The sequence below is a fragment of the Ailuropoda melanoleuca genome, chromosome 1, assembly GCF_002007445.2.
Source record: "Ailuropoda melanoleuca isolate Jingjing chromosome 1, ASM200744v2, whole genome shotgun sequence".
In the NCBI taxonomy this organism is placed as follows: domain Eukaryota; kingdom Metazoa; phylum Chordata; class Mammalia; order Carnivora; family Ursidae; genus Ailuropoda; species Ailuropoda melanoleuca.
Genome location: NC_048218.1, coordinates 1,925,964 through 1,949,387, shown reverse-complemented (window position 1 = coordinate 1,949,387; position 23,424 = coordinate 1,925,964). Strand labels below are relative to the sequence as shown.

The window sequence follows — 23,424 nt, the reverse complement described above, 5'->3', positions numbered from 1 at the left end:
TCCGGAAACTTCCCTCAGGACGAGGCGAGCGTGCCCAGTGAGACGAGGCGCCTCTCCAGACTGCGGGTCCGTCCTCCCACCGGGGCTAGTGCTGGTGCTCCCGTTTATGCCCGTCTGGGCCACGACCTCCATGGAAACTCTGATTCTGTAATCCTGGGCCGGTGGACTGGGTGCCGTTTCCTGCCCCGGGTCAGCTTGGGGAGCTGCGTAGATGAAGGTCCAGCAGACGGGCCGGTGCAGGGACCAGCTGGCCCGTCACGGGCTGTTAGAGACTGAGGAAGTCTGGGGCAGCACTGGGCCAAGACGAAGAGCAGGGTCCTCATCCTGGCGGCTCCGTCCCTGCCGTGGACCATAGGTCGGGGAGGTCACACAGCACACAACGTGCACCCCGAGATCACGGCAGGTGTGAGAGTGCCTTGAGTCTCTCTTAGGGGGTCTGTGAAGGGGGTCAGAGGGCACGCCCTGAGCTCACCACAGGTGGGCCCTTGTGCTCAGAGCACTGGAGGCCCCTGTGTCACTACACACAGCAGGAGGGGCAGCCCTGAAGGAGCCCAGGAGCACGGGGTACAGGCAGGCTGTGAGTCTCTTTTAATTTTTTATTTAAATTCAATGTAGTTACATATAGTGTTATTATTAGTTTCAGGGATAGAATTTAGTGATTCATCATTTGCACGTAGCACCCAGTGCTCATTACATCACGTGCCCTCCTTAATGTCCATCACCAGTTACCCCATCCCCCTTCCCTCCAGCAGCCCTCCTTTGTTTCCTAGAGTTAAGAGTCTCTCATGGTTTGTCTCCCTCTCTGATTTCATCTTGTTTTATTTTCCTCTTCCTCCCCCTATGATCCTCAGTTTTGTTTCTTAAATTCCACATAGGAGTGAAATCATATAATTGTCTTTCTCTGACTGACTTATTTCGCTTAGCATAATATCCTCTAGTTCAATTTGTGTCGTTGCAAATGGCAAAATTTCATTTTTTGATGGCTGAGTAATATTCCATCCTATATATGAACCACATCTTCTTTATCCATTCAGCTGTGGATGGGCAGCTGGGCTCTTTCCACACTTAGGCTGTTGTGGATGTTGCTGCTGTGAACATCGGGGTTCAGGTGCCCCTTTGGATCACTCCATGTGTATCTTTGGGGTGAATACCTAGTAGTGCAATTGCTGGGTTGTAAGGCAGCTCTATTTTTAATGTTTCGAGGAAGCTCCATACCGTTTTCCAGAGTGGCTGCACCAGTTTGCATTCCCACCAGCAGTGCTCGAGGGTTCCCCTTTCTCCACATCCTCACCAACAGCTGTCATTTCCTTCCTTGTTGATTTTAGCCATTCTGACAGGTGTGAGGTGGGATCTCTTTATGGTTTGGATTTGCATTTCCCTGATGCCAAGTGATGTGAAGCATTTTTTCATGTGTCTGTTGGCCATTTGTACGTCTTCTTTGGAGAAATGTCTGTTCATGTCTTCTGCCCATTTCTTGACTGGATTATTTTTTTGGGTGTTGAGCTTGATAAGGTCTTTATAGATTTTGGATACTAGCCCTTTATCAGATATTTCATTTGCAGATATCGTCTCCCATTCTGTCAGTTGTCTTTTGGTTTTGTCCACTGTTTCCTTCGCTGTGCAAAAGCTTTTTATCTTGATGAAGGCCCAATAGTTCATTTTCGCCTTTGTTTCCCTTGCTTTTGGAGATGTGTCTAGCCAGAAGTCACTGTGGCTGATGTCAAAGAGGTTGCTGCCTGTGTTCTCCTCTAGGATTTTGATGGGTTCCTGTCTCACATTTAGGTCTTTCACCCATTTTGAGTTTATTTCTGGGTACGATGTAAGAGGCTGTGGGTCTCTTAACCCATCCTTGGTGCTCTGCAAGGTCAATTGTTTTGCACTAATTTTGTCAGTTATTTCTAGGGGCACCTGGGTGGCTCAATTGGTTGGGCATCTGACTTTGGCTCAGGTCTTGATCTCGGGATCCTGGGATTGAGCCCTGCATTGGGCTCTGTGCTCTGCAGGGAATCTGCTTGTCGCTCTGCCCCTCCCCCAGCTCATGTGCTCTCTTTTTCTCTCTCAAATAAATAAATAAAATCTTAAAAAAAAAAACTATTTCTAGAACCTTGTTTGACCCGCAAAGCAATTTTGAAGGTGGGGTTTTTCCCCATCTACCAGTAGAGAAGTGGAGAGCCAGATCATCTGAGACTATGCCCTGGGTAAGTGGCAGGGCAGCCCAGCCATCCTTCCCCTGTGCCACCTGGCCCGGGTCTCACCTCACTCCGGTCTCACCTGGCCTTGGACTGGTTGTTCTGTCTCATCTGGATCTTGTCTTTCAGGTCACTTGATACAACCAAAAAGTCAGAACCTAAAAATTCATAATTTCCAGTTAAACGAGGTATAAAGAGCACACTTCTCTCCTCTCCCTCCTGAAGCCCCAGTGAATAGCAGTGAAGGAATAAAAAGTCTCAACCCATGAACACGAAGGAACTAAGAGAGGAGGTCATAGCTGACAAGAGGTGTTGGTGCATTCTTGCGGGGAAAGAAGAAACCAGAGAGGGGAGTCCTGGAGATGGGCTTCTCCTGTAGCAGCTCCCGGCTTAGGCCAGCTGGGCCCCAGGCCAGGCTGCAGCGTGGGGCCTTGTGCACACTGCTGGCCCTGTGTCTAGAAGGTGCTGCTTGGAGCCTGCACTACGTGCGGGTTTCTAACCTTTTTATTTCAGAATAATTACAGAGTTGGGGAAGTTGCAGAGATACAACAGGTATCTCCCCTGGTTCCACCATGGGCTCCGCGCCCATGTCCTCTGTCCCCGTCACCCTAACCCCTGGCAACCATGAATCTGTTCTTCATCTCTGTAACATTCTCACCTCAAGAATGTCACATGAGGACTCCTACCCTACACGATCTTTTCAGTTTTTTGCTCAGCGCAATGCCGTCAAGATCCACCAGGTCGTTGGGTGTGTCCAGTCTGCTGCTCTTCATTGCTGAATGGTCTGGTCACTTCCAGTCACTTCCAGTTTGCCTCGATCATTACACTGGAAGTGAGATTTTTGAAGAAAACAAATAATTAGGTCTTATTTTTTTAACCCACTCTCCCAATCTGTGTTTTTTTTTAAACTGTCATATTTAGGACATTATATTTAATGTAATTATTGATATGTTAGGATTTAAGTCTGCTGCTGCATTTTTCTGTTTTCAGTTTCTTTTTTCATTTTTCTTTTTCTGCACTTCTGGGGGACTTGAACATTTCTTTGGAGTCCCATTTACCCTTCCTATTGCTCTTTCTTCCTTTCTGATATTCAACAATTCCACCTGCTATCACTCCATTTCTGTTTAGAGCACGTCCTTTATCCACCTGTTTTGGGTCGTTCTACTGGTGATTCTCTTAATTTTCCTGCATCTGAGGATGTCCAACTTCTGCCTTCCGTGTGAATGATGTGTTTGCTGAGTAGGGAATTCTGGGTTGGTAGGTCTGGTTTTGGTTGCTACTTCCTCTTTGCACTTCTTTCTGGTTTCTGATGAGAAGTTGTTTGTTATTTGAGTTAGCTTCCCCCAATAGATAAGGTGTAATTTCTGTCTTGCTGTGTTTAAGATTTTTCTTTTGTTTTTAGTTTATAGAAGTTTGATTTCATGTCTCCTGGCATACATCTCTGTGGGTTTATCGTATTTGGTGTTCCCTTAGATTCTTGAATCTGTAGGTTTGTGTCTTCTTTCCAAATGCAGGAGATTTTGGCCATTTTTTATTTTTCTTTGCTATTATAGGTATTATTTTGTTTTGATTTTAGTTTCTAATTGTTTGTTACTACCAAATAGACATAGAATTGATTTATTTCTGTTGATGTTGTACCCTATAAACGTGTTAGACTTATTGTCAGTCTTCTAGCTTTTTATAGATTCCTTGGAATTTTCTACACACAGAATTATCTCATCTGTGAATAAAGATAGTTTTACTTCTTTCCCTATATGTGTGTCTTTTTTTCTTTTTTCTTTCTTTTCTTTCTTTCCCTCCTTCCCTTTCTCCTCTCCTCTCCTCTCCTCTCCTCTCCTCTCCTCTCCTTTCCTCCTCTTTTCTTTTCTTTCTGCCATTCTGCTAGCTAGGACCTCCAGTGCCTTGCTGCACAGCGGAGTTGAGGGTCGACACCACTGTCTTGTCCCCAGCCTTCATGATGAGATCTCAGCCTTTCATCCTTGAGTATGATGTTAGCAGTAGGATTTTCACAGATGCTTTTTCACCAGGTTGAGGAAGTTCCCCTCCATTCTTACTTTGTTGAGAGTTGCTATTATAAACAGATGTTGAATTTGGTAAAACACTTTATGCACCCAAACAAATGATCATTAGACTTTTCTTCCTTATTCTGTTAATATGATAACCCAAACTTGCATTCCTGGGAAAGCTCCCATTTGGTCATAATTTTTTTTATTAAGTTTTAAATTTTAATTTCAGTGTGATGTACAGTGTTATATTGGTTTCAGGTGTATAATATGGTGATTCAACACTTCCATACATAACTCAGTGCTCATTGTGGTTGGTCATAATTTCTTTACATGCTTTTCCAGCCCTTCCTCCTTTCTCTCTTTCTTCTGGGACTCTGAGGACACACGTTTGCTCTTCTGTCATAGTTCCACTAGTCCTAGAGGCTTCTCACTTGGTTGTTTATTTAGGTCTGTTTTCTCTCTGGTGTTTGTATTGGGTTATTTCTATGTTCTGTCTTCAAGTTCATGGATTCTCTCCTCTGCTACCTTCATTCATTGGCTGAGTTCACCCACTGATTTTTTTTTAAAATTTTGGTTGGTTAGTGCATTTTTTACTTCTAAATTTGCATTTGATGTACCTTCTATTTTTTTTGCTGAAACTATATTTTTTCATTTTTTTCAAGTGTGTTCATGATTCCTTGGTAAAGCATTTTTATAAGAGCTGCCATAAAATCCTTGTCAGATAATCCTAACATCTGTATCACCTTGACATTGGTAGTTGCTGTCTTTTCTCATTCTGGCGGAGATTTTCCTGGTGCCTGGTATGACTAGTGATTTTCAATTTGAAACCGTGATATTTTGGATATTATGTATAAGATTCTGCATCTTGCGTTTTAGCAGGTCCCCTATGACATATCTATGGGGGAGGGACACACCGCCTCATTATTGTTATGTGGGGATGGAAGTCCAAGCCCCTCTCAGCCGGAGTTGATACCTGGCAGGGAGGGACTTCTTATTCCTGTGGTTGTGGGAGGGATGCTTAGCTCCCCACTGGGCCTCCACTGACACTGTTGCTGGGGGTGACTCATCATTGCTGGGGGGTGAAAGTCCTGACACCCTGGAGGGGAGCACAGAGGCAGCTTGCTTCTTCCAGTGACTGTGTGGTCTTTGCAGGAAGGTGGTGTGTGAGTGCGGATACACACGCCAGCAACACTTGGAGGAGGCTACCAGGCCCCACACTTTGCAGAGCAAAGATTGGGACCCCAAAAAACATGTCCAGGAGATGCCAACAGATGCTTTTGGTGACATTGTTTTCACAGGCCTGGGCCAGAAGGTGGGAAAGGTTGGTCTTCATCCCTCCATTGTTCCAACTGTGGACTCGCATCAACCTTCCATGATCTGAGGTGGCCAGGACTTCCTGGCATGGGAGAGAGAGGCTGGCTGAAACTCGAGGCATCCAGCCTGCCAGCACTAGGGGAGGGGTGGGCGGGGGCTCCACAAGGCTCACAGGAGACCCCCAGTGCTCTCAGATTTCTGGGTCACCACAGAACAGGATTGGCCTTGGGCTGGTGTGTCCTACAGCAGAGAAGCAGGGTGGTGAGGGTGCTGTGGGCACAGGGCTGTGCTGAGGGGGCTGGGAAGATGGGAACTGGTCTCCCCAGGGTGGCCGATCATCCCCCTGGGCCTTGCTTCTGGGCCTTTGCCACGTGCCCCTTCCTCTCAATCTGTGTCCTGCTTGGGTGTGGCCACTTTTACTCACTGGATCTGGATCCATGGTGGGAGGTGTCCATCCACCTGGCTGGGGCTCTCAGGCATGGCCTGGTGTGGGGTGCCCATCGCCCCAGCTGCACTGCCATCTCTGGGGTGGGGCTGGCCACCCACTGACACAGGGTGTCCTCTGCTGTCCTCTGACTTCCCTGCAGTACGTTCGCCTCTCCCTGGACACACCCCCCAGCGTGATATACCACCTCATGACCCAGTACTGGGGCCTGGACGTCCCCAACCTCCTCATTTCGGTGACAGGCGGGGCCAAGGACTTCAACATGAAGCCCAGGCTGAAGAGTGTCTTCCGAAGAGGCCTGGTCAAGGTGGCCCAGACCACAGGTAGCACTTGGGGTTGGGAGCCATGGTGGGCTGAGCAGACAGCACCAGGGTGTTGGGACTGGAGCGGCTCTCAGGGGTCACCGAGGCCATGCCCCCCCAGGTCAGACTCACCCAGCCCTTGCTGGCCCGCAGCGGCTGCTGCTTGGCTTGCTCACGGGACAGACATAGCCCTAGCGAGCTGCTGGGAGCGCCACCCGGCTCTGCAGCCACAGGCGGTCTGAGTCAACTGTGAGCTGCTGTGGTGGCCGGTGGAGTGGCTAGAGGTGGTCGTGTTAGCTGTGGGGATCTTAGCGAAGGTCTCTGTAAACCAAATCCCTGTTCCCTAATCCATCCGTCCACATCTGGGGAGGATGGACTGCCCTGTGAAGAGACTGCCTCAGGGTTCCATGTCCCCAAGGCCACACCTCCAGTGAGCACAGGGCAGAGCCCAAGGCTGCATGAGCGCCACGGGAGGCAGCCCTTGGCGCTCTCTCAGAGTGATGCCATGGTACCCGTGGCCTCCAACAGGGCTACGCTGGGTAGGTTAACAGCAGGAGAGCAAGGGTTCTGGGTCCAGGTGAGACTGGGGCACCCAGGGGACACTGACCCTCTTTCTAGGACCTGGTTTTAGCAATGTAGGAGGGCCACGCCCCTGTTTGGTCCTTGCCCTGAAACAGAGGCTCAGTCTGAGTCCTCCTGGCCCGAGTCTCTTGGAGTCTCCTCAGCATGCGGGACTTGACCGTTTGCCAGGCACACTCATGACCTTGGCTGTGAACCCGTTAGATGCTCACCTGTCCCCCAGGTCATCATAGGTGACAGTGTGACCACGTCTTGATGGTTATCTTTTTAGCATTCAGTGGCAAAGCCCTTGCTGCCATGTCCCGGCCCCAAAGCCGTGCCACGTGTTTGAGCTTGTTCCTTATGGTGACGCCGCGCATAACTGACTTCCAGGCACTGGTTTCTGTGCCGTGGTTGGCATGGCCCCGGGAACAGGCGGCCCCCACAGAGGTGAGCTTTGCCCTTGCCTGCGTTCCGTGGAGGCAGCTGCAGGTCCGCGGCTGCAGCTCTCCCTGTGTCCCCCCTCATCCGGGACACAGGTTAGGGGAGGAGACCCCACGGGGAATCTGCTTTCTCGTGGCAGGAGAGGTGCAGCGAAAACAGCTGTGGCACAAATCCGCAGCGCCCAGGCCTGGTGGTCCTGCTTCTTGCCTGCATGAGGCGACCGGAACCGGTCCCCGGGTCAGGCCGGACGGTGGGTGGGAAAGGAGTGCCAATGCGCAGCGTGGCAGGGTGAGAGGTCAGGAGCAGGGGTTCAGTCCACCACACTCGGGCCCTGGAGCTGAGGGGAAGACGGGACATTCACGTCTTGGAGTAGACGAGTCCGGACAGACGTGTCCCCGAGTCCGGGACAGAGAAGAAGCAGGGGGCAGGTGGGGAGAGAGGCCTGCAGTCCCCGTCCCTGTGCCCACACCCTACCTGAGCAGGTGGGAAGCCTAGGCCCCCAGAGCCACACCGTGACGACGGAATCACAGTGTGGCTTCCTCCATGGTCCTGGTTCCGAGACTTACGTCTGATGATGAGTTAGGGAGCCCTTGAGGAGGGGCCCCGCAGATGAAGGGAGTGAGCATCGGAAGGACACAGGGCCCTTGGCGTCAGGCTTGTGGGTGGCAGGTGCACACCTCGCTCCTCTCTCCAGGCGCCTGGATTATCACCGGCGGGTCCCACACGGGCGTGATGAAGCAGGTGGGCGAGGCGGTGCGGGACTTCACCCTGAGCAGCGGCTGCAATGAAGGAGAGGTCGTCACGGTCGGAATTGCCACGTGGGGCACCGTGCACAACCGGGAAGGCCTGATCCACCCCTCGGTGAGCTCGGCGACCTCCCCTGGGCTGGGGGCACGGGAGGTGAGGGCCTGATCCCGTTAGCACCACAGTGGACAGACCGCCGTCTGAACACCGGGGTAAAGGGGAGGGAAGAGCCTGGACGGGGGCCCGGGAGACGGGGGCTTATGCCCGGCCGCACCGCAGACCCTGATGACTGGGTCAAGCAGCTAGTTCGGCCAGACCCCCTTCCAACCACAGGACGGATCCACGTAAGAGCCGCCTCAGAACTACCACAGGTCATCGGGACACGGATGAGACACGGATTTCGCAGAGGGCAGGGGGCACCTGGGTTAGGGTGACCCTAGGCTGTCTGATCCCAAAGCCTGAGCCCTTTGAACCCGCACTGAGCGGTGGCTTCAGCCCAGAACGGCTTCTGGCGTCACCGCCACACAGGCACGTAGAGGACAGGGCAGCGGGGCGTGCCATCGTGCAAACACGGAGACTTGCGTTGGAAAAGATCAGATTCATTCAATGAGATTTTTACAGGAGACAGTGGATTTGGCACAATGAGCACACGGGCACTTAATTCACACGGTCAAGGACATTCCAGGAGCACGCTGGCCCACGACTGGCCCGTGAGTGGTGGTTTATGAATGGGGCCTCCCGTCCGCCACGATGCCTCCTGTTACAACACGGTTGCTGGTGACGTGGCCAGCCTGCCCCCCAACCTTTGTCCTCCTGCGTCAGAACCCCAGGTGTGTTTCACCCGATGGGACTGGTTCCACCTTGCGAGCTCATTCCAGGGAGTGGAAGTCTGAGGCTGAGAGAGATGGGGTGACTTCCGAGACCCCTCTTGACCTTCTCCCCGTGACAGCTCCCTGACATCCTCTGTGGACGACAGGGGATGCGTGTGCTGGCCCCACAGCTGTCCCTCCTGCATCAGTGTCTAGGGGCTGCTGGAACCAGGGATGGCAAATGCAGCGGCTGAAAGCAGCATAAATGTGTTCTCCCACTTCCGGAGGCCAGAGGTCTAGAATGAGCCTCCCTCACCACAACCGCAGTGCGGACAGGCTGTCCTCCCTCTAGAGGCTCTGGGGGAGGCTGCTTCTCCCTCCCACAGACTCTGCCGACCGCTGGGCCTTCCTTGGCTTGGGGTCCTGAGTCTTTGGATGACAGCAGCTCAGCCCGCTGCAGGCTACCCTCGAACCCCAAAGAGTCACGTCTGTCCCACATGCAAAGTATATTCACCCCATCCCTAGACTCCCCACATTATCAACTCATCACAGCCTCCACTCAGCCAAAAGTCCCCGACCTCATCATCTGAATCATCCAATTCGGGCCTGAACGGCGCTCTGCGTGTGATGCATCCGGGGAGAGCACTCCCCCTCATGTGTGGACACGTGACGCTGGAAAACAAATTACTTTCTTCCAGAATACAGTAATGGGACGGGCGTCCTAGGGTAGCTGCACGTTCTCATCCCAAAAGGGGGAACGTGGCAGGAATAAAGGGGTCCCGGGTCCCCTTCAATTCCAAGCCCAGCAGGGAAATCGTTAGGTCACTGAACTCTGGACTCTCTGTGACTTGAGGCTCGGGCTGTGGCCTGGTCCCTGCCCCCGCCCCAGGGATGATCCGGCCGTCTTCTTGAAGGTGACCTGCCTGTTTACCGCCTGTAGAGGTTTGGGAATCCGACGTCCTGGTCCTGTGTCCCTTTGGTCCAGGTTAGCAGTGCTGCTGACACAATATCCTGTCTTCCCAGCATGTGTCTCAAGGGGCATGCCCCAGACACGGAGCCGGTCCTCAGGGCTTTCGCGGATAATGCCGCCTCTGTTCTAGGCTCCCGCTGAGGTGGCCGAGCCCACAGCCACCTGCCACCTCTCCCATCCCAGCAAAGGTCCAGCTGCTCCTGAGAGCTGGCCTCCTGTCCGTGACCCGGGAGCTTGCAGGCAGGCTTCGCAATCTGGGTGGGCTGTGTCCCAAGTCATCAAGTCCCCAACCCCTCAATGTGTCCCCCTCCTCAGCAAGAAGCAGCCAGGCGGGGCCTGCACTGCTGCTCAGACAGCCCCCGGCGCTGCGTCCCCGCCCACCGCTTACACTCGCCCCACGCAGCTCTCACCCGCTTCCTGCTCAGAGAGCGATGGTCGCCCTCCTCCCGTTTCCAATGCCCTGGTCCTCGTGCCCCTCCTGTCCCTCTGGGCCGCCCCCGGCAGCACCTCAGCGTCCGTCCGTACCGCTAGGGACGCTCTGCTGCTGAAAGACGACGAGGGCTCGCTGCTCCGCCCGCTCCTCACTCCCTCTGGTGGCGCCCGCGGGGCCCTCAGCACCGGCGCTCCCACCGCCCTCTGTCGTCTTCTACCACGTGCCCCGTGTTCCGCCAGCCTCCACCGCTCCCCCCTTCCGAAGGCCTCTCCACGTTTGTGAGACGACATCCCTGATTCCATCTGCACCGGTGGCTGAGAGCAGCACGAATACGTTCTCTCCCTCCTGGAAGCCAGAGCTCTGGAGTCAGGACAGCTCGGCCCCCGTCCCGGTGTCAGCAGGGCTGGCAGGGGAGCCACGCCTGGCCACAGGCGGCAGCCGGCTTTCCCTGGCTGTGGACGCGTTCACGGTCACCGGGCTCGCCCCCTCCGGTAGTCCATCTCCCTCCGCCTCCCCCTGTAGGGACGCTGGGGTGACGTTTAGGATCTGCCTGGACACTTCAGGATAACCTCCCATGTTACGATCCTTAAACAGAGCAATGGCTCTTTTTCCAAGTAAGGTAATGTTCACAGGTTCCAGGGCTTAGAGGACTTCCTGTCTGCAGGGCTCATTATCCAGCCTACCGGACCCCCCATTTCTAGCATTCAAGACGCAGAACTTTCCGTTTGTCTGTGTCTGAGCTTCTCTGGCTGTCCCCAGGGCCGCTTTCCTGCTGAATACATCATGGACGAGGAAGGCCAAGGGCACCTGACCTGCCTGGACAGTAACCACTCCCACTTCATCCTTGTGGACGACGGGACGCACGGCCGCTACGGGGTCGAGATTGCCCTGCGGACGAAACTGGAGAAGTTCATATCGGAGCAGACCAAGGAGAGAGGAGGCGAGTGGGGCGCAGTTTTGAGGGCTATCGGGACAGAGGGGAGCCGGCTGGTCAAGGGGTCTGGGGCACAGCCGGCCGTGAGCAGGACGTCCAACGCAGCTGGACTTCTTCCCACCATCTCTTCACCCTTGTTCAGTGGGGACGTCTTCCCTCAGCCCGTTTAACTGGTGGAGGGAGGTGGGGGCGAGCCCCAGTTTTCTGCTCTCTCGCAGGTCGTAGACCACCTGCAATCACTGTACAGCAAAACACGGGCTCAGTTCAGAAATAAGACATCCTTTCCCTTGTGGGTGACATGGGGTGGGTTCTAGGACATGGGAAGGGCAGACACACAGGAATTCGTGCACGATTTGGGGGGTAGAGAGGGCACCCTGAATAGCGGGGGTGCCAGCTCTCCGTAGCAGGCGGGGCAGCCGCCTTTAGAGCAGGGAGCAGTGGTGTCAAGCTCGGCTTCGTGTCAGAGTCCCCAGAGGACCAGTGTGCAGGCCCCTGAGTGCGGGCGGGTGGAGACACCTTGCCTTTCTCTGTCCTCGGGTGAGGCTGATGCTACTGGCCCAGGACCACAACTTAGAGCCCTGCTTTGCCTGCGGGAGCCCTGGCGGGGGTGGGCGGAAGAGCTACCTGGCACCTGGAGGCAAAGTTTGCTGCCTGGGAGAGATTTCTAAAGTCCTCACCGGACCCCGGACCTCTGGGATGGATGGAAGCCTCAGGACAGGGGGCGGACGGTGGACGGTGGATGGACGTCCCATGCCGTGCTCCCCGGCTTTGACGGCGCCTTACGCCCCCCGGCTGAGTGTGTCCCCATGATGTGCCCAGATTTGAGGCACTATAAAAGGGCCGGTGAGAAAAGCAGGCTGGTCATGGTGACCGGCCAGGCAGACGGCGCTGCCTCCCCTCCCGCCCCAGAGCGGGAGCAGAAGTTCACAGGGGAGGAGCCCTCTCAGGGCCTCAGGTCTGCTCTCGTTACACAGAACCAGCCGCCATCCTCGGACTGCAGAGGACTGCGTCCTTACCACGCATCTCTTATCGGATGTGTCTGCTGTGATTAGGCTGGAGCTGAGGGGAGGCGGGAGAGAGTGCCCAGGTAGAGGGTCTGATCCCCAACGTTCCCTAAATCGGGAATCCGTGCTTTGTCCTAGGTGTGGCCATCAAGATCCCTGTCGTCTGTGTGGTGCTGGAAGGGGGGCCCGGCACCCTGCACGTGAGTACTGGTGGGGGGTGGGACTCTGGGGGTCCAAGGTCTGCTGCAGGTGGGACTGCTGGCCCGAAGTCCCCTGACCAGCATCCACGGGGCCATCGTTGGGGGGCCAGGAGAAAGGGAGGGGTCGTGTGGCAGGGCCCTTCCTGGCGCGGTGGGAAGGCGGCCTTCGAGGAGGTGCCCTGCTGTGGGAGGGGCGTGCTGGCTCCGGCCCTGGGTGGCTGGCCAGGAAGAGGGGCCCCAGGGGGAATGCAGCAAGGACGGAGTCAGATGGCCCCCCGCTTCCAGGACCCCTGGGAGCGTTCTCGAAATTGCTGCCCTTAGGCCCCACCCCAGCCCCACGGGACCACAGCTGAATGTGAAGCAGGCTCCCACGGAGAACACAGACCACGGCATGTGGTTGGCCCTGCTGCTGGAGTGCTGGCCGACTTCATTTCTGCCGCAGGGACAGGATAATATTACAGCCTGCACACTGGGGGCAGGAGCAAGGACTGTGGGAAATGTCTCGCAGGGGGACTTCCGGGGGGATGGGAGTGTGCCTGGTGTGCCACGCCCTCCCCACGTGGAGCGCTCTGCACGGGGGGCCCCACAGATGGCACCCAGACCTGCCTCCCCGGCCCGGAGGGTGTCCTTCCCACAGGGTGTCCGAGGCCCTTTCTGAAGCTGACCTTGCCCTGGGTGTCCGGGGATTTGCCCTGGTGGTCCTGGTCTCCCCTGGGCCTTCCTGAAGGACAGGCCAGGCCGCACCCTCTCCCATGACACCAATCAATGGGCCGAAATGTCACCAGGGTTCTGTTCCGGTGCTCCCGGTCCACCTGAGCAGTGGGCCTCAAGGAGCTGGTGTGTCAGGATTTTCCCCTCCGGGCAGAGGAATGCTACCAAACTCCATGTTTTCGGTACATTTCTCAGGAGGCCCTTAGCCCTGATCCTGCGCCAGCACCACGGGGAGAAGTCCCCGTTCGGCGTCAGTGTGGGGCTCACGGGGGCCCCTGCCTTGCAGACCATCTACAACGCCATCACCAACGGCACCCCGTGTGTGGTCATGGAGGGCTCAGGCCGCGTGGCCGACGTCATCGCCCAGGTGGCTGGCCTGCCCGTATCCGAGATCACCGTCTCTAGGATTCAGCAGACACTCAGCCTGTTCTCCCAGGAGATGTTCGAGACCCTCAGCGAGAGCAGGATTGTCGAGTGGACCAAAAAGGTGAGCAGACGGGCCCATGGGTCAGGAAGCGTGCGGCCAGCTCCCAGACACCGTTAACCCGGAAACAGGACCCCAGGGGGCCTGGAGGGGAGTGGCGTGCTCTGTGGAGGGTGGGGGTCTTGTGAGGAGCGGGCAGGGGCCCAGGGTGGGTGGGAAGCCTTCAGGAGGGCGTGTCTTAAACCTCTTGTCCCTGGAAGTTCAGGCCTGCGCTGGGGAACGTTGGGGGCTGACAGTGCAGCTGTTTTGGAAGAGGGGTCTACTGGGTTGGGGGGCAGGAGGCTGCCGCGGAGGCCAGGGCAGGGGCAGAGGGGTGGGGAGCCGAGATCTAGGCAGCAAGGGTGCTGCCAGGTGACCGCCGCAGGCAGCAGGGTCCAGCATAGCCTGCAAGCCTGGCGAGCACCAGCCCTCCACCCCCGGGGCAGGTGAATGGAGGCATCTGAGGGCCGGCAGGGCAGGGAGGCAGGTGAGGGGAAAGGGCCCGTGCAGCATCTGGAAGGGGCTTCATGGACACCCCTCAGCTAGAGACATCTGCGGGGAGGGGGGCCCTCCTGGGGACCTGTAGGTGCTGGGCACGTTCCCGGGGACCCCCTGGTCTCCAGGAGGACACCCGCAGAGGCACCATGGCAGGACATCCTGAGTGGATGCTGGGAGTTTGGAGACAGGACCCTGCAGCTAACACCCCAGCACAGGCCACGGGAGGGACGGGCCTGGCCCTCGGCTGCTGGGCTCAGCCTGTTTCCAGGGTCGTGTGGCTGCTCTCGTGCTCTTTTTATCCTGGAATAATTTCAGTGTTGTGGAATAGTCGCAAGGATAGAGGGTTTCTATCCACGCTTCACCCACGCTCTTCTGATGCTGGCGTCCTGCCGGGACGCAGCGCACTGTCAAGGCTGAGATCAACTTCGGTTCCTCGCTGCTGGCTGAATGCAGATCCCGCCCTCCCTCCCCTCCTTTCTTAGCAGAGATGTTATGTGCCTCGTACCTCGCTGCCAGATGACAAAGGTTTTCTGGAGCCACCGTAAGCGTTGCAGGAGGGTGGGCTGCTCTGGCCGTGGGGCATGCTGGGGGCTGTAGCACCCCACCTTGCGCCCCTGTCCTCAGCTCCAGAGCTGTGAGCCTAGTGGGTGCTCCACGATCTCTGTGTGGACCCTTCTCTGCCCCTGACCCACTTCTCCGAGACCAGGCCAGTCAGGGCACCGACATAATTGCTCTGTGTTTCAGTAATTTTGCTTTTTTTTTTTTTAAACATTTTATTTATTTGACAGAGAGACAGCCAGTGAGAGAGGGAACACAAGCAGGGGGTGGGAGAGGAAGAAGCAGGCTCCCAGCGGAGGAGCCTGATGTGGGGCTCGATCCCAGAACGCCGGGATCACGCCCTGAGCCAAAGGCAGACGCTTAACGACTGCACCACCCAGGCGCCCCAGTAATTTTGCTTTTATTTATTTATTTATTTATTTTTTTGCAGTGTCCCAATAAAACTTTATTTACAAAAAAGTCAATAGGCTAGATTTGGGCAGCAGGCTGTTGTTTGCCCACCCTTGACTTAAAACTATGGAAATCTGGAAATCTTAGACCATAAAATCAATAATCATCATATACATTAAAACACATGGATCTCAAAATGTAGAAACATTGCAATATTGTCTCAATTATATGCATGAGATATTGCTCTTATACCATGAAAAGATTATTTCAAAAATTTTTTTTAAATTTTATTTTATTATATTATATTAGTCACCATACAGTACATCCCTGGATTCCGATGTAAAGTTTGATGCTTCATTAGTTGCGTATAACACCCAGTGCACCATGCAATACGTGCCCTCCTTACTACCCATCACCGGTCTATCCCATTCCCCCACCCCCTCCCCTCTGAAGTCTTCAGTTTGTTTCTCATAGTCCAGTCTCTCATGTTTCATTCCCCCTTCTGATTATCCCCCTTTCTTTATCCCTTTCTTCCCCTACCGATCCTCCTAGTTCTTATAAATGCATTGTTACTTCTCGTACTCTTACGCCTAAGGGGGCGGATGACATTGTTCACAGATCGGGAGGATGTTGCAAGGACCCCTCAGGGCAGGGTCCTCGCAGGCGGCGTGGGGGTGAGCGTGAAGGAGTGTGGCTGGGGGGGGGGTCGGCCCTTGCTGACGCACACAGCTGGGGGGCAGCCCGGGGGAGCTCGAGCGGGGAATCCCCACCCCTCCCCGCTCCGGCGGTCACGCGGACGCTGCTGTCCCTGCTGCTCTCTGAACTGGACTCAGGGCCCATCTGTCTGGGGTCACCCAACCTCCGTCTCGTAGCAGGATCCGGGGGGTGCCGTTGGTGCTTCTCGGACCCTTGGTTTCCCCAATAGGAAGCTCGGTCTGTGNGGCGGGGGCCTCGGGGGGGTTGGGGACCTGGCGGGGGCAGCCCGGGCTCACTCGAAGGGGGCAGGTGCAGGTTTTCCGGGGCTTGTGGGTGGCACAGGGCCTCGTTCTCGTGTGCGCATACTGTGGTCTGCACGACCGTGGTGGAGCCGCGTGTTCCGTGAGATGGTTTCGCCCTGAGCGCGGGTTTCGCCCTGAGCGCGGCTCGGTCTGTGAAGATGCCGAGGTCCGGCCGTGAGCGTCTGCTCGGGTCCCGATACAGCCGTGGGGCGTTGGCAGGCACGCCCTGGGGCCTTTCCCCAGTCAGTTTATGAATTATTCAGGTGATTCTTGGAACTGAATCTTACTCGCTATTGTCCAAAGTTTGCCTCTTTCGATCCACTCTCCAGGGCTGGCTCAAAGCCCTAAAAGTGGTCTCGTCCAAATCCGTCTCAAGCCTTGCCATTCATCGTCATTCTTGTCTGGTGGGGAAGGGACCCTTAGCTGCAAATTCATGATCTGATATTCATTCAACAAACCTCAGAGCGTTGGTCTACACCGTGGGTGGCCGTGTAGGAGGGTCTCGTTCCCTCCGGTGTTGCCGTTGGCGGGCATGGACATCCACTGTGGGGGGGCTCATTGCAAGGGCTTGCCGCCAACACCAGAGAGCCACGTGTCAAAAGGAGATTGTTTGCTCTCTCTGAGCATTGCTTTTTTTGTCCTTAAAATAGGGATAATTATCACTGTAAACTCAGTGTAGACTGAGAGCAGCCACAAAAAGTGCTTGGTACTGTGTCCGCACACGTGAGCTCAAAAACGGGCAGCTACTCTCATTCAGTCAAGGGCTGGGGTAAACTCAGGAGCCGTTATTTTAGCTGGGGGGGGTAGGTTTGGGGAGGGAGACCAGGGGGTATTTTAGGGTCAACTTGGAAGGTGGATGGGCGGGATGGGGAAGATTGGGGTCTCAGACGTGGAGGTGGGGTGAGTGAGGCTGGCCTCTAGGTGGGGAGTAGGGCCAGGCTGGGAGCGGAGGCAGGGGTGGGGGGCAGGCAAGGTGTGGCGTGGCGGGCTGGGTTGCTAGGGAGAGAAGCCGGGAGCCCACGGGAGCCGCGGCGAGATGTGTTTGTGAGAGGCTCACCCTGGCCTCAGCGTGAAGAGCCTGTGGGGAGCAGTGCCTGGCAGCAGCTGTGGTAGATACATGGATGGACGGACGGACGGACGGACGGATGGATATAGCGGGTGGCTGGATATATAGATGGGTCGATGTGTAGATAGGTAGGGAGGATGGGTTGATGGATAGGTACGTGGACAGGTAGGTAGGTGGGTGGGCGGATGATGGGATGGCTGGGTGGGCAGGCAGGAGGGCAGGTAGGCAGGTGAGGAGTGGCAGGGCCCAGGCAGGAGGACCGGGGAGAAGTCTCAAGTTCAGCGGTGTCGGGCACTCGGCAGACACTGTCTCGTGGCGGGTGAGATTCCTCACCCTCGGGTTGTGTCTCCACCGGCAGACCACTCAGGAGCATCGCGTGTTTGGTCCCTATGTGTCTTCGTCTTAACCGCTGGGGTGCGGGGAGGCCAGGCGGCGGCCCGGGCCACGCCGGCAGGCAGGACTTATGCCTGGGCTCGCCTGTGCGTCTGGGGTCTCGACTCTGCAGCTGCCCTTGGAGGAGGCAGGGGGCCTGCGTGTCGCCCCAAACCTCACTCGGGTGATGTTTGTTGCAGATCCAAGACATTGTCCGGAAGCGGCAGCTGCTGACCATCTTCCGGGAAGGCAAGGATGGCCAGCAGGACGTGGACGTGGCCATCCTGCAGGCCTTGCTGAAAGGTGAGGGTCAGGCAAAGTGGGGCGAGAGGGACAAGAGGAACGAGGGGGCTCGGGACCCTGAGTTTGCACGAGATAAAAAAACGACCCCTGGGTCAGACGCGCTGGTCAGAGGGCAGCTGGCGGTGGACCGTGCTGGGGCCCACCTCGCTGTCCTGCAGGCAGGGGGGTGCCCCGCGGCCGGTGTTGGGGGCTCGGGCTCCTTTCTCCAACTTCTCTGCTTCACTGGAGCCCGAAAGCAGCCGCACTAAGATGGCCCTGCGGGCATCACGGTCGCACCTACGAGTCCAGGTCTCGGGAGGCCTGCTCCTGACCCATGTGTCCTTGCACGCCTGCGCTCCTCTGGCCCCACACAGCAGGGACCCCCGGACGCTAAAGCTCCCGTGGTGGCGGGGCTTGGGCCAGCCCCTTGGTCTGCCCTCTGCCCCACGCTTTCCCATCCTCCCTCTCCTGGGGGAGAGCAGATGCCCCCGTCTCACCCACTGGCTCCGACGGGGCCGCAGACATCTCTGATGCCAGGAAGCCTGTGCTCTGCCCACTGGCCGCTCCTCATCCTTGAGGGACCGGGCAGCAGGGCCGGAAGCTGTGACAGGAGAAGTTCAAACCCGGCTTTGTTCCACGCCCTCCTCCTGACATAAAACCTCACAGAACCAGCGAGATGGTTAAAACCAGGACCAGGGCTCCCATTTAAAGACCTCTGTCTGGGGAGAGAGAAGAGCCAGGAGTTGCTGGTTGAATAGAATCAGAGCAACTGTGGAGGACGACGGTGGGGCAAGCAGAAGCTGGGACGCCACCAGGGACCCCGTGGACCCCGAGTCCCCCACCAGTGAGGACACGGGGGGCCGGAAGGCAGGCGTGAATGTCCGAGCGATGACAGGGTTTTGACAGTCTTGCTTTGGGGCGACAAACACTTCTGTTCACAGACGGGGCCATGAGGACATCTGTCCCTTCCTTGTCTTCCCTGAAGTGGCCGAATGATCGAGAAGAGGGACACCAGGCCTCCTGTGTCTGGTAAATCCCCTCAAAGGCAGTGACGGGGGCCCCCGGGGCCCTGAGTGTGGCCATCTGTGCACAGCGCTGGAGNTTTTATTATATTATGTTAATCACCATACAGTACATCCCCAGATTCCGATGTAAAGTTTGATGCTTCATTAGTTGCGTATAACACCCAGTGCACCATGCAATACGTGCCCTCCTTACTACCCATCACCAGTCTATCCCATTCCCCCACCCCCTCCCCTCTGAAGTCTTCAGTTTGTTTCTCATAGTCCAGTCTCTCATGTTTCATTCCCCCTTCTGATTATCCCCCTTTCTTTATCCCTTTCTTCCCCTACCGATCCTCCTAGTTCTTATAAATGCATTGTTACTTCTCGTACTCTTACGCCTAAGGGGGCGGATGACATTGTTCACAGATCGGGAGGATGTTGCAAGGACCCCTCAGGGCAGGGTCCTCGCAGGCGGCGTGGGGGTGAGCGTGAAGGAGTGTGGCGGGGGGGGGGGTCGGCCCTTGCTGACGCACACAGCTGGGGGGCAGCCCGGGGGAGCTCGAGCGGGGAATCCCCACCCCTCCCCGCTCCGGCGGTCACGCGGACGCTGCTGTCCCTGCTGCTCTCTGAACTGGACTCAGGGCCCATCTGTCTGGGGTCACCCAACCTCCGTCTCGTAGCAGGATCCGGGGGGTGCCGTTGGTGCTTCTCGGACCCTTGGTTTCCCCAATAGGAAGCTCGGTCTGTGTGCTTCACCAGGGCAACAAGCCAGCTTGTAAAAACTCCTACAAATCCAGAGTTTCAGTGCCTGACACACGCTTTCCGGGCAAGTCTGTAGGTCAGCTCAGCTCTTCTGACGGTGTCGAACTTCGAGCNATAGGGATAATTATCACTGTAAACTCAGTGTAGACTGAGAGCAGCCACAAAAAGTGCTTGGTACTGTGTCCGCACACGTGAGCTCAAAAACGGGCAGCTACTCTCATTCAGTCAAGGGCTGGGGTAAACTCAGGAGCCGTTATTTTAGCTGGGGGGGGTAGGTTTGGGGAGGGAGACCAGGGGGTATTTTAGGGTCAACTTGGAAGGTGGATGGGCGGGATGGGGAAGATTGGGGTCTCAGACGTGGAGGTGGGGTGAGTGAGGCTGGCCTCTAGGTGGGGAGTAGGGCCAGGCTGGGAGCGGAGGCAGGGGTGGGGGGCAGGCAAGGTGTGGCGTGGCGGGCTGGGTTGCTAGGGAGAGAAGCCGGGAGCCCACGGGAGCCGCGGCGAGATGTGTTTGTGAGAGGCTCACCCTGGCCTCAGCGTGAAGAGCCTGTGGGGAGCAGTGCCTGGCAGCAGCTGTGGTAGATACATGGATGGACGGACGGACGGACGGACGGATGGATATAGCGGGTGGCTGGATATATAGATGGGTCGATGTGTAGATAGGTAGGGAGGATGGGTTGATGGATAGGTACGTGGACAGGTAGGTAGGTGGGTGGGCGGATGATGGGATGGCTGGGTGGGCAGGCAGGAGGGCAGGTAGGCAGGTGAGGAGTGGCAGGGCCCAGGCAGGAGGACCGGGGAGAAGTCTCAAGTTCAGCGGTGTCGGGCACTCGGCAGACACTGTCTCGTGGCGGGTGAGATTCCTCACCCTCGGGTTGTGTCTCCACCGGCAGACCACTCAGGAGCATCGCGTGTTTGGTCCCTATGTGTCTTCGTCTTAACCGCTGGGGTGCGGGGAGGCCAGGCGGCGGCCCGGGCCACGCCGGCAGGCAGGACTTATGCCTGGGCTCGCCTGTGCGTCTGGGGTCTCGACTCTGCAGCTGCCCTTGGAGGAGGCAGGGGGCCTGCGTGTCGCCCCAAACCTCACTCGGGTGATGTTTGTTGCAGATCCAAGACATTGTCCGGAAGCGGCAGCTGCTGACCATCTTCCGGGAAGGCAAGGATGGCCAGCAGGACGTGGACGTGGCCATCCTGCAGGCCTTGCTGAAAGGTGAGGGTCAGGCAAAGTGGGGCGAGAGGGACAAGAGGAACGAGGGGGCTCGGGACCCTGAGTTTGCACGAGATAAAAAAACGACCCCTGGGTCAGACGCGCTGGTCAGAGGGCAGCTGGCGGTGGACCGTGCTGGGGCCCACCTCGCTGTCCTGCAGGCAGGGGGGTGCCCCGCGGCCGGTGTTGGGGGCTCGGGCTCCTTTCTCCAACTTCTCTGCTTCACTGGAGCCCGAAAGCAGCCGCACTAAGATGGCCCTGCGGGCATCACGGTCGCACCTACGAGTCCAGGTCTCGGGAGGCCTGCTCCTGACCCATGTGTCCTTGCACGCCTGCGCTCCTCTGGCCCCACACAGCAGGGACCCCCGGACGCTAAAGCTCCCGTGGTGGCGGGGCTTGGGCCAGCCCCTTGGTCTGCCCTCTGCCCCACGCTTTCCCATCCTCCCTCTCCTGGGGGAGAGCAGATGCCCCCGTCTCACCCACTGGCTCCGACGGGGCCGCAGACATCTCTGATGCCAGGAAGCCTGTGCTCTGCCCACTGGCCGCTCCTCATCCTTGAGGGACCGGGCAGCAGGGCCGGAAGCTGTGACAGGAGAAGTTCAAACCCGGCTTTGTTCCACGCCCTCCTCCTGACATAAAACCTCACAGAACCAGCGAGATGGTTAAAACCAGGACCAGGGCTCCCATTTAAAGACCTCTGTCTGGGGAGAGAGAAGAGCCAGGAGTTGCTGGTTGAATAGAATCAGAGCAACTGTGGAGGACGACGGTGGGGCAAGCAGAAGCTGGGACGCCACCAGGGACCCCGTGGACCCCGAGTCCCCCACCAGTGAGGACACGGGGGGCCGGAAGGCAGGCGTGAATGTCCGAGCGATGACAGGGTTTTGACAGTCTTGCTTTGGGGCGACAAACACTTCTGTTCACAGACGGGGCCATGAGGACATCTGTCCCTTCCTTGTCTTCCCTGAAGTGGCCGAATGATCGAGAAGAGGGACACCAGACCTCCTGTGTCTGGTAAATCCCCTCAAAGGCAGTGACGGGGGCCCCCGGGGCCCTGAGTGTGGCCATCTGTGCACAGCGCTGGAGAGGGAAGGACCTCCGGCCACGGCCAGGATGGACCCCAACATCTGCTCTCCGAGTGCTCTCGGGGCGTCAAGAGCCGGCGAGGCGGGTGCTGTGAATCGTGGTTTCTCCTGGGGCGCACTCATTGGGGAGGGCAGGCCGGAGCCTCTGGGGTGTTGGAAGTTTCCATTCTTGTTGGTGGTGGTGGTTACACGGTGTAGACGTCATCAGTCGTCGGGCTGCACAGCCTTGCATGTCGGCCTCCGCGAGGAGTTAGGGAAAGCTGGTTTGGTACCAGCTCTGTGCTGTCCAGCACCCCGTGGACGGTGCCCGCGAGCCCCAGCCCGGGGAGAGCGGGGTCGCGGGGAGTGACAGAGGCGCATTTGTTCCTGGAAGCAACACAGTGCGATAGGCTGTAATTGGTCGTTCAGGAGAAACGCAGAGGGACTCAGACAGAGGGACCCTGTTGTGTGACTATAAATGAGAGAAGAGAAACACACACACATACGGTTCCTCAGTGACAACCCCTTTCACAAACCAGCTTTATGGAGGCACAGCTGACATACAGCTACAGCCCCCCTCCTGGGGGGTTTACCGCCGTGTGCATGGTAACAGGCATGCCCCGCCGTGTACCCACCCACCCAGACACCGGACACTTCCCCCACCCCCCAAGGCTCCCTGTGCCTCTCTGGGCCTCGGGCAACCACTTACCTGCTTTCCGTCCGTATAGTCGGCCTTCCCTGTGCTGGACCCCCGTAAACGGGACCACGTGCCGTGCTCTCTGCGTCTGCTTCTCCGGCTCCCGGCCACGTTTTGAGATTCTTCCATATGTCACACATCTTGGAACTCCGTGCCTTTCTGCCGCGAGTGGTCCTCCACCGCGGGGGTACCGTCGCCCGTTTCCCGCTCTGTGTGGCTGGACACGCAGGCTGCCACTGGTGTGGGGCTGTCACAACGACAGCTGCTCTTTGTTCCCATTTCTCTCGGGTCCGCATCTAGGAATGTGGAATTCCTGGTTCTTCATGGTAAGCGTATGTTTAACTTGGTAAGAAACCGCCAAACTGTTTTCCAACAAGGTCGGCCCCCTGTACCCCGCCGCCAGGCGTGGATGCGGGCTGCCGTGGCTCAGTGTTGTCACCGTCACTCGGCGTGGTCCGCCCTCCGGGGGGGTGTGCAGGGACAGCTCGGTGCGTTTGAATTTGCATCTCCCCGATGGCCGACATCCTGGGTTGGTGGGCCATGTGTATCATCCAGTGACGAGCCTTTCGGGTCTTCTGTCCACGTTTATTTGGTTTGTCGTCTCCTTTTGAGTTGTCGAGGTCTTGATGGACTCGGATACAGACCCTCTGTTCGGTACACGCCCAGGGGTGTTTTCTCTTGGGTCCTGGCCCCCTTTCCTGGTTCCTTCAAGGTGTCTTTGGCGAGTGGAAGGCTTGGGTTTTACTGGAGCTTAATCGATCCGTGTTGTCCTGTACGGCTCCTGTTCTCTGCCCCCCACGGCTGCAGGCTTCGCTGTGGCAGCTCTGCGGACACAGCCTTCCCGCTCCGGTCTCCATGCTCAGGTGTCCGCGCTCAGGTCTCCACGCTCAGGTGTCCGCACTGCCCCTCACATTGCTTCTGTGTGTGCTGTTTCCTTTTCCAAATAACGACCCATGCTTTAGGACGGAGAGCCAGCAAGAGAGAGCAGGACCTCGTTGGCAGAA

General features: G+C 57.0%; 1 protein-coding gene across 25 annotated transcripts in view; it reads left to right on the top strand.

The window, feature by feature from the left end:
* TRPM2 (transient receptor potential cation channel subfamily M member 2) overlaps positions 1 to 23,424 on the top strand; it is a 60,117-nt gene that overhangs the window by 9,300 nt on the left and 27,393 nt on the right. For 14 of the 25 annotated variants that reach the window (XR_004623488.1, XR_004623489.1, XR_859525.3 and 11 more), the window contains exons 4-10: positions 5,348 to 5,516; positions 6,097 to 6,277; positions 7,953 to 8,119; positions 10,974 to 11,154; positions 12,291 to 12,352; positions 13,350 to 13,550; positions 17,609 to 17,711. Coding sequence is in view for 18 of the 25 variants with exons in the window: in XM_034654690.1 (XP_034510581.1) it covers positions 5,348 to 5,516; positions 6,097 to 6,277; positions 7,953 to 8,119; positions 10,974 to 11,154; positions 12,291 to 12,352; positions 13,350 to 13,550; positions 17,609 to 17,711 (1,064 nt within the window). In the remaining 7 variants the exon portion in view is untranslated. The other 11 variants (XM_034654758.1, XM_034654747.1, XM_034654729.1 and 8 more) reach the window with 10 other exon arrangements.